General features: G+C 61.7%; 1 protein-coding gene across 1 annotated transcript in view; it reads right to left on the bottom strand.

Moving 5' to 3' along the window:
* The window catches only part of CASZ1 (castor zinc finger 1), a 55165-nt gene extending 48739 nt beyond the window's left edge, over positions 1–6426 (bottom strand). The window contains exons 1-2 of the mRNA XM_026074053.1: positions 6300–6426; positions 55–615 (exon numbers count right to left, since the gene is read on the bottom strand). Of these exons, the coding sequence (XP_025929838.1) occupies positions 55–615; positions 6300–6426 (688 nt within the window). The remainder of the gene's footprint in view (positions 1–54; positions 616–6299) is intronic.
* Positions 6427–9404: the final 2978 nt, after the last annotated feature.

Below are 9404 nucleotides of genomic sequence, written 5' to 3'. Positions count from 1 at the left end.
GGCTCGGCGCGGCGCCCCGGGGCCGGCGGAGGTGCCCCGCGGAGGGAGCCTTACCCGAGGCGGCTCCTCCGCCCAGCTTGGAGGCCGTCTCGCCGCCGGCGCAGCGGTAGCCGTCGTCCTTCGGGGCCGGCCCGTCCGAGTCCCTGTCGTCCAAGAAGCTGCCGTCCCGCGGGGCCTCTGCCTCGTCACCGTTGTCCTCCTCGTCGCTGCAGCCCTTGGGCTGCACCATGTAGACCCCTTCGGGGGGCACCTCCGCGCTCTCGGCGCCTTTGCTCTCCTTGCCCTCGGCGCGGCCCAGCAAGGGCTCCTCGTACTCCCCGTTCACCCACTTCTCGATCACCTCCCTCCGCTTGTCCTCCTCGATCTTCTGCACGCTCCTGCCGAGCCCATCCGAAAACTCAGCCCCCGGCTCCTTGGTCCCAGGCTGCGGCAGGTCCTTGTTGCTGCTCTCCCGCTGGGGACCCTTGTCCACGCGTGCCTGTTCGGCTCCCCCGTGATCGAAGACCACCTGGCGGCTGAGCTTGGCACAGATCGCGTTCAGCTTCAGGCCGCCTTTGCGCTTGGCAGCCATCGTGGGTTTTCCTGAGGTTGCGTCAGTGCATATAGTTCTTTCAGCTGGAAAGAGAGAGGGGAAAGAAGCAGGGGAGGGCGTTAGTGGGGTCGGGCAACGCGAACCCAAACAGCAAATGGCTGATCCCCGCGCAACTGGCCCTAAAACGCGGCCGGCGTTCCTCGCTGGAAGGTGGCACTGCCCTCTGTTTCCTCAGCCTTGGGGGAAGCCCAGGCTGGAGCCCGGCGTGGGGCCCGCTCGGTACTGCCGGGCCACTGACCTCAAGGGAGAAGCACCTACTTACGCTGGGACCGAACTGGGCTCATGGCCCCGAATATCTCAGGCCACCCACCCTGGCTATAACTGCACGGCCCGCAGGCAACCACGGTGCAGCTGAGCCTTTGCTCCCGACTCGCGCAGGACATGAAAGCTGCTCAAAGCCTAACTTGCTCTCCACCCGCTTTTAGGTCCCCTGTTCAATCTCAGATGTGTTGGCCGAGCTGACAGCCGCCAAAATCACACCTGCCCGTAGCTGCACCCCTGTGAGCAAGGCCCCAAGCACCCGCAGCAGAGCAAGCAGCTCCCCAATTGCAACGCCAGGGAAGGCGAGGAGTTCACTTAATGGGGTTTACTCGTGGTCTCCGAGAGGAGAACCAGTACGAAGGGCAAGAGCGCTGGGAGGCAGCGCCCTGGGGCTGCACCGCTGGGAAGCAGTCGTGCGGGAGGAAAGCGCGCGGGGTTAGTATCAGTTGATCAGGCCCTTCGCCTTCTCGCTCACTCGCTCTCACACAGGAAATTCTGCTCTCACACTTCCCAGCACAATCAGCTAATTAGTGTGGGTTTGTTATTTTAATGTAGTTTATTCATATGTGACAGCTAGTAAAGGAGGGGTAAGAGAAAGTGGGGGGAGAAAGGAAGAAGGTAAGGTCTCAACTTCAAGGTCATGGAGAGTCTTGAACTAAATGGTCCCTATCACAGAGTCACTTGCATAATTATTGCACCAGCAATTTGCAAGATTTAATCCCAAACAAAAGCAAAAAACAGATCCTAAGTCCCTGCTCTGTGTCCAGGGGTGTGTGCGCCCGGGGCCGTGTCGCAGGTGCTCTGCTTGGGCCACCGGCGGTAATGTGGGCACGCTGCGGGGGCGCCCCCACGACGTGCTCTTGGACTTCATGTCCCGCTGAAAGAGGGGCCCGTCACGAGGAGAAACCGTCTCCTCCAGACCTCAGACGGTGGAAACGGGGTCCTTCGTTGCGCAGCGTCCCTCGGGGCAGCTCGGCCCGCACCTCCCTGTCACCAGCGCGGAGGTGCTGCTCCGCAGCGGTGCAGTGAGATTAATCAGACCCCCTACAACGCATCCAGAAGCCATCGTGACAGCCCCTAATCCTGTAACATGACAGCCCAATACAAACAGACTGAAACTTTAGACTCGCTGTCCAAGAGCCAGAGAGTGGCTGCTTAGCGTAAACTCCTGACAGCTTCAGACACGCTTCCCTGTCAAGGACCGCGAGAAAAATAACCCCCCGACAAATATATCAGCCCCCCACGCAAAGGGAGGCAAAATGCACTCCTACACTTTCCAAACGCATACCCCCTCCGGCACTAACACCCACACGCAGTCATGCTTTCGTGCAGGCAAAGCACATGTTGCCCCGAAACGCGTACCTCCCCATCCAGAAATTACAGCTATTCAGGAGCTGTGTGTGCGCTTGCACACTCCATAAATGTAGTCACGCGCATATGGCGTGAAGAGCCCCGTCCCCCCAAAATACGCAGACCTATGTGCTTTCCCATTCACACGTTCCCCCAGCGCATCCGCACAGCCCTCACATGTACAGACGGGCACCGGCAGAAGCCCCTAAAGCTGCAGAAGTATCTGTGTGCTGGCACCTTCCCCTTCCCATCACATTCCTGCTCTATTTAGGGCAGAAAGCGAAGGCAGCTCCCATGCGCAACTGGTGCCGCCAAGGGAATCTCGGGAGGCAGCGAGGCTGCTGTGCCTCCAGCTGGAGCGCGGCCAGGACGCGGCAGGTTGCGCCCGTACGCTCGGGCGAAGGGCCAGCGGAGGGCCGGCAAAGTGCCGGTGGCTGCAGGTGGCCAGGGCAGCGCTGCCGGCGCGGTGCTGGGGCACTGGGTCAGCGGGGAATCACCAGCCCCGCTCTCCCGAACACTGCCTGCCGACTTCCCGTCCAAGTTCTCGGGATGCCCAGCGCTGCCCAAGCAGTGAGCTCAGCGCCGCTCGCAGCTGGAGGTAGCCAGGAGGCAGCCAGGCGGCAGCCCAAAGCCTGCTGCCCTCCCCGTCTCCGCGAGGAGGGCAGCTCCCGTTATTCCGGTCTGGAGGTGAGCAGCCAAGTGCGTGCATCAGACGGCAAATGAATATATAAATATTTATCCAAAGGAAGAGGGGAACAGACGTTCCCGAGGCTGCACTTGCTGCGTATGCAGCAGCTCCAGGGAGCCTGCAACTTGTCTTGCTTCTCCGTTCCTGCCGCCTTCCCTCTCACAGCCCCAGCTTTGCCCCTCTGCCTCGCACGGCTCCTGCCTCAGCTCGTGCCCTTCCTTGGGCCTCCTCCTTGTCCCTCCTCTTGTATTTGGAGCTTTTCTGAGCACAGCTGTGATGTTTGTCAGCATATTCAGACCCTTTTTCTGAAGTTTTCAAAGTCAAAAATGCAGCAAATTCATTGAAACTCACCTTTTCCCAGAGCTATAAAACTATCCCTGCCAGAGACCTTCCTGAGACGGGATTTGCTCCGCGGTGCCACGGACTCTTGCATATATCCCACCTATCACGCATGACCCCAGGGAATCGCAACTCCTGGCTGCTTCTGCCAACTTCCCCACCAGCTCCCTGCAAGCCTGTACACATCATTTCATCTTTCCAGGCCTTATTTCCTCGTCTCTGAAATGGAAAGGACGTTACCCAAATCAGCATTTCTGCTCCCCTCTTTTAGCCTGACGGTTTCAGAAGCAGGGGGCCGGGGACGGCCACCGGGCTGCGGGGCCAGCGCGCCCACGTTCATCCCCCAGGCAGAGCGCGGCGAGCCGAGCGCCTGAGCGGGGACCCGGCACGCCGCCCCTCGGCCGGCACCCGCGGCAGCCCGGCACCCTCGGAGCCGAGCGGCAGCTCCGAGCTCCCCACCCCAAACCACCCTGCCTCTCCATTGCACTGTTTAAAGATTCCCGGCTAAGTAAACATCCCCCTTCATTTTCTTCTTCTAAATAGAAATGTTTTGATTTCACATCAATCCGAGGAAGCCGTTTATAACCTGAGCCTGTCACAGGGACTTTTCATCTCTGCCCAGGACAAACTCTCCCACATGCTCTATTTACACTGAGCACTTCCTCGGAAAACAATGCCGCCGGGAGTTTACACGGCTTGCCCCCTCCCCGCGCCCCGCGCCCGCCTCGCTCCGACCCGCGGCAAGTGCTGGGGCACCGTGAGGGCGACGGTCCCTTGCCGGGACAAGGCCCCAGCGGAGGACAAAACCCACCTTAGCTCTGCGGCCTCGTCGCCAAACCGTCTCGCGCCCGCCACCGGCAGCCCCGGGTTGCTGCGCCCCCAGATCCACCTCTGCGCCCCCCGGCCACCAGGCTGTCCCCACCACGCGCCCCCACAGCCTCCCGCCAACGCCCCGGGGGACGCCCCAGGACGAGCCTTGCTCTGCCTGCCTCGGGGAGGAGAGGGGCCGCGGGGCGCTGGGGCCCGGCGCCTGCTGGGAAGGGGCTTGCGAAGCGAGGGCATTTGCGGGGCGGACGGTGAGGTGAGGACAGCGGGCAGGTGAAGAAATGCCCCCGGGGGGGGGTGGATCCGGCCTGGGGGCCGGGCTGCGGGGCAGCACGAGGCGGCTGGCGCGGAGGCCGAGGCAGGCGCGGAGCGAGCCCGGCGGCGCGCGGGACCCTCTGGGGCGGGCGGCGCTGCGTGGGGGGAGAGGGGCGCTGGCGGGGGAGGCGCGGCGCGCTGCCGCTCGCGGGGCCGGGCACGGCGAACAGATGGAGCTTTCAGGTTCTTGCTGAAGAGTTTTAAGCCCAGCTGAGCAGCTCTGTTCAGGAGGGAGGTCCCAGCGCCAGCTTTCCAGGCGCTGCAAGCTCTCATTCGATTAATTATTAACGGCACTATTTGGGGCGGGGAGGGGGAGGAAAGGAGGACCCGTGCGCCGCACGGGCCTTTTCTCTTTTAACCACTGTGGTGCAAGCTTGCCTGGAGAGAGCCCGGCTTGCCGAGGAGCGGCAGGCAGGGAGGGCAGCCGGGCTGGCCGGTCGAGCGCCGCACGCGGGCTCCTCTCCGCACGCGGGCTGCTTGCCCCGAGACAGAGGCAGCCCTTTGCAGAGGGCTGCGGGGGCACCAGCACCCGAGCGGAGCCTCGGCAGCACCCGGCCGCACTGGGGAAGGCAGCCCAACGCTCGGCCCCTTCCAGGACGCGTTTCCCCTCCGGCACGACGATTCCTGCATTGCCGCGGGCAGGGCCAAGGCAGAGGCGGCGCCAGCCTGGGCACGGCCCGCGACGCGTGAGAGCGGATTTAGTGCGTGTCTTTTCCCCTCTTCAGTTTATCAATAAAACATTTTATTGCTTTTAGCCCAGGCAATGACCTTGGATGAGTGGATGCTGCCTCTTGTGCCTGACCTTGGGGAGTTCACAGCGGCTCTTTACCAACCTCCGCGGCCTGGCACGCGCGGATCCCGCGGGGCGCATGCGCGTGAAGCCGGGGGAAGCCCTCAGCGGGGAAGTCGGACCTGGCAGGCTCCGGCTCGGCACTGGGCAGGGAGGCGACGGAGAACCAAAGACACGGGAGGAGAAATAAAGCGAGCGGCCAGGGTGTCCTCGCTGAAGCGCCGCCAGCCGTACGCCCTGCTCCCCCAGCCGCCAGGGCTCTCCGGCACAGCCCACCCCGACCCGCGGAGGCAGAGCAGGGGACCGCTGCGCCCATCCCCATGGCCTGCACCGGCCACGGCGCCGGCTGCCCGCCCCAGCACCGCTTGCCCTTCTCCTGCCTGCAGCACCAGCTTCTCCACGCACGCGCGAGGCCGTTTCTCTTCCCGTTTCCAGCTCCCTGAGCCTGGTTCAACCCGCTCCGGAAGGGCTGGCAGCAGGCAGGCAGAGGCCAAAACTGGCCCCTTTTCCGTGAGCCCCTCTTGCTTCCCTCTGCTCAGCCTCTCAACCGCAGGGCTAAGCTGTAATTTTCTGGTGACGGCGAGGGGCAGCGCACAGAACCGGCAGCGGGCAGCGATCGGCAGACGACGGAGCGCGTGGGAGAGGATGGAGAGCGAGCCCCAGCTCCGGAGACACCAGTGCCCTGCGCCAGGGCTCCCGGGCGGCTCCGTGCTCCCGTTTCCTACCCTGGTGGGACGCGGGCTTTGCCCCTGCCCCTTGCTGCCCCCGGCGAGTCCCCGTCCTGAGGCRCGCTCCCAGCCCCGGCGCCCTTCCCTCCCGCCGCCTCCTCCTCAAGAGCGAGCCCTAAAGTGTTAACGGCGATCGGTGAAATGGCATAGCAGATTGCTACAATAAATAATTTACTGATATTTATAAATATTCAAATCAGCAGGCTTCAGAAATTGAAAGGGGGGGCTCAGCTGATGAGGGAGGGGGGGTGCGTGGAGGGAAGGGGGGGTGCTGACATTAATTCCCAGGCTCTCCAAATTCATTTGAGAACTGTTTCTCATTTCAAACAAATATTAAATCTTTTGGCATCAAGCCTCCAAAATAAAATATCAAATAAGAAGTCACCGCCCTCCTGGTGGCTGACGCCTTGCCTGCCGTCAAGCCGGGCACCTGTAGCCCCGTCCCTTGGGCGACGAGGCGCTGGGGGAACCAAGCCGCCGCCGTCAGCCAGGCGTTGGCGTGCGAGAGCAGAAGCCCACCCAGACGCACCTGCAACATCTCGTGGTGCCACACACCAGCACCCCAGACAGGAATTCCCAAGCCTGCCACCTTCAGAGGCTTTTCTAAAGCCCCGTAGGGAGGAAAGGTCTCATCCTCGGAGCAATGCGCGTGGAGCCAGGAGTCCTGGACGCCACCCTGGGAACACCCCCGGCCTTGCAGCGGGAACAGCGCTGCAGTCGGGACTCCTTGTTCCGGAAGGGAATTTGGGTTAGTGATTTAACCGGGGGGTGCAAAGCCAGGAGTCCTGGCTTCCAGCCTGTTTTTCAGGCACTGGATAACTGTCAGTCTTGTCAGCTTCCTGTGCCTTAGTTTCCCCACATGGAGGAGGAGGAGGAGAAGGAGGAGGAGGGAGGACGATCACCCAGCGGCTGAGCCCAGGGAGGTTTGCTCAGTGCTTTGAGATCTCCAGGCCGGTGCTCCGTCGCTCTGCTGGGTTGCTACTAACAGAGTCTCTCCTACTTCTCAGCATCCCACTGACCCCTTGGATGGCCAAGGGGGACGATCCTGTGTCCTCCCCTGGACCAGCCCATAGGTAACGCCGGGCTCCAGCATGGGGTGAATTTCCCCTGGATGAGTAATGGCTTTTCTAATGCACGGGCAGGCTGTCAGCTTCCCTACTCCCAGTGTTTTATGGGTTTAACTGAACGGCTCTGAACTCCCTAGTAAGAAATAAAGTTATCCCTCAGCGTCCCTTCTAAACATTTCACTCAGTGCAAACGGTGTTTAAGAAAAATGAGGACATATTTCTTCTTAAGGATGCAGTATCCCCCTTCAGAGGCCTAATTTATGCCATATATCACTGGCCAGGGAGAGAAAGGCAGCACAGACCTCACACTAGGAGTGAGCTGGCCCCAGCACAGCCCGAGCAGAGATGCTCCACTGCAATGGTGCAATGGGCTGCACCTCAGCGTCCTCCAGAGCCTGCGGAGTCCCCTTCGGAGAGCAGGGCTGGCCGACGGGCAGCAGAGCAGGACGGACGCCCGCTCACGCTCAGCACTGCGCCGCCTCCTCCGCTGCCCCGAGCTGCTGCCGCATCAGCCTCTGGCAGCGGCAGATTCCTCGGCTGCACGGCGTGAGCCTTGGCCGGCCCCGGCCCCTCACCCCGCGCGGCCCAGCCCTCCCGCTCCGGGCCCTCCTGCGGCAGCGAGCCGTCCCCCGCGCCGCCCAACCGCGGCAGCCTCCGCGGCCGCAGCACCCTGCTCCCCGCCGCCGCGCCGGGCTCCGCTGCAACGGCGCTTCCCACCTGCCGCTGCTCGGGGCTGCCGCTGCCCAGGCGCCTGGCACAGCTGGCGGGAAGGTGCTTTAACCGCGAGCGAGGACAGGGCCGAGCCTCGCTCACAGCTCTTTAGGAGCGCACGCCTGAACCGCTTCCTGAGCAGGTCTCAAAAGTGATCCTAAACGTGCTTTGATCTCGTCTACCGCCCTCCCGCCCCGAGAGCTGCTAGGTGCCGCTGCCGCCCCCCAGGGAGCACCGTGCGGGACGCGGCCCCTCGGCCTCTGCCCGCCCCCTCGCTTCTCTGCAACTTCGGGGTGCTACTGCAAGACACATAACAGTAAAGGAAAAGCGCGGATTCAGGACAGTTTCAGGCTCAAAGTTGCCTTGTGTCCTGCTGCTGCCCTTCCCGTTCATCTGTCAGTGCAGGATCTGTGATGAAACATTTCAACAGTTTCCTCCTCCTGGTCCCATGGAAATCTGCTCTCGGAGCTCCGAGCTGAAGCGGATTTTAGTGCTCCCTCGGCTGCTCCCTGGGAGCTTCCTGTCTTCAGTCTCTCTTTCAGATAGCATAAAGCCAAGAGGATCGGCTTTTCTGATCCAGTTTCTCCTCCCTGCCTTATTTATTTATTATTAATTTTTTAGTCCAGTTAAAAGGTTTACTATCCAGACGAGTCTATGTGGCCTCGCTCAGCCTAAGTAACTCCATAAATCAAGCAGAACTGCTAACATCTACATCACAACCCAGCCATCAATCTCCCCACAGGTTGTGAAGAAAACAGAGGGGAAAGAAGCAAAAGGGAGAGTGAAGAGCAATAGCTCATCACCACCAGGTCCCTGCAGGCTGGCTGTGGCCCTTGGAAAACTCCCTATGAAGCCAGACGTGTTGTCAGGGCAACTAAATGCAAACACGGTATCTAACTTCACCTTTCTGCAGGCACACTTGCTCCGGATGAGGGAAGTAGCGGCTGGAAGCAGCAGCGCTTCCCGGGGAGCCAAGCAGGGAGCTGGGACGGAGCAGCCGCCCCAGGAGCCACTGAGCCGAGAGCGGCGGGGGCTGCTAAAGCATTGGGGGCCGGGCCGGCGGAGCAGGAGCCGGCTCCCCTGCAGGGAAGAAGAGGCTGAGATGTGGCCTCCTCAAAACGTTGCCCAGACCCCTTCGTAAACGCTGAGAGAGCCAGTGCAAGGGGTGCACTGAAAGATCAAGGTGCTAGAGAGGGACCTGGCAACAAATCTGGGTACTCCTAAAAAAGGGGGGGGGGGGTTGGAAAAATCGCCGAGGCTGGTAGAGGGAGCTCCTGTGAGGGACCCCAGGGTGGCGTGCAAAGTCTCCGAGGTGAGGTTTTTGGCAAACAGTTCCTCGCTCTGCTAAACTTGAGTTTCCTCTCTTCCCATTTCAGCTTCAAGGAGTTTCTTTTCCTGCTCTCCCTGACTTACTGGCAGGGCCCCACTGCAAAGCAGCCTTGAGCTTTGCCTTGAGAAGCTGCGTGTGCCCCCTGAGGGATGCCCACGTCGCAAGCGTGGGACCCGCGCGCCCCAGGTTTGGCCAGGCCTCTAGGAATCACCCGGGATTAGCAGGGAGCACGCGAATCTCCTGCAGGACAGAGCAGGAGAGGGAGGAGTTGGCTAGCGCAGACCCAGGGAAAATGTGAGGATTTCGTTGCCCAGCTCCGTAACGGAGACCCCAGGTCCACCTTGCCAAGGTCTGTCGTGGTGTAGCCCATGTAGCTGGCCCTACCAGCAGTTGCAGGGGGGGCAGGCT

The sequence above is a fragment of the Apteryx rowi genome, unplaced genomic scaffold (genome assembly GCF_003343035.1).
Source record: "Apteryx rowi isolate R43461 unplaced genomic scaffold, aptRow1 scaffold_38, whole genome shotgun sequence".
NCBI lineage: Eukaryota > Metazoa > Chordata > Aves > Apterygiformes > Apterygidae > Apteryx > Apteryx rowi.
Note: the sequence above shows the minus strand (reverse complement) of the source record. Positions and strands in the feature narration are given on the sequence as shown.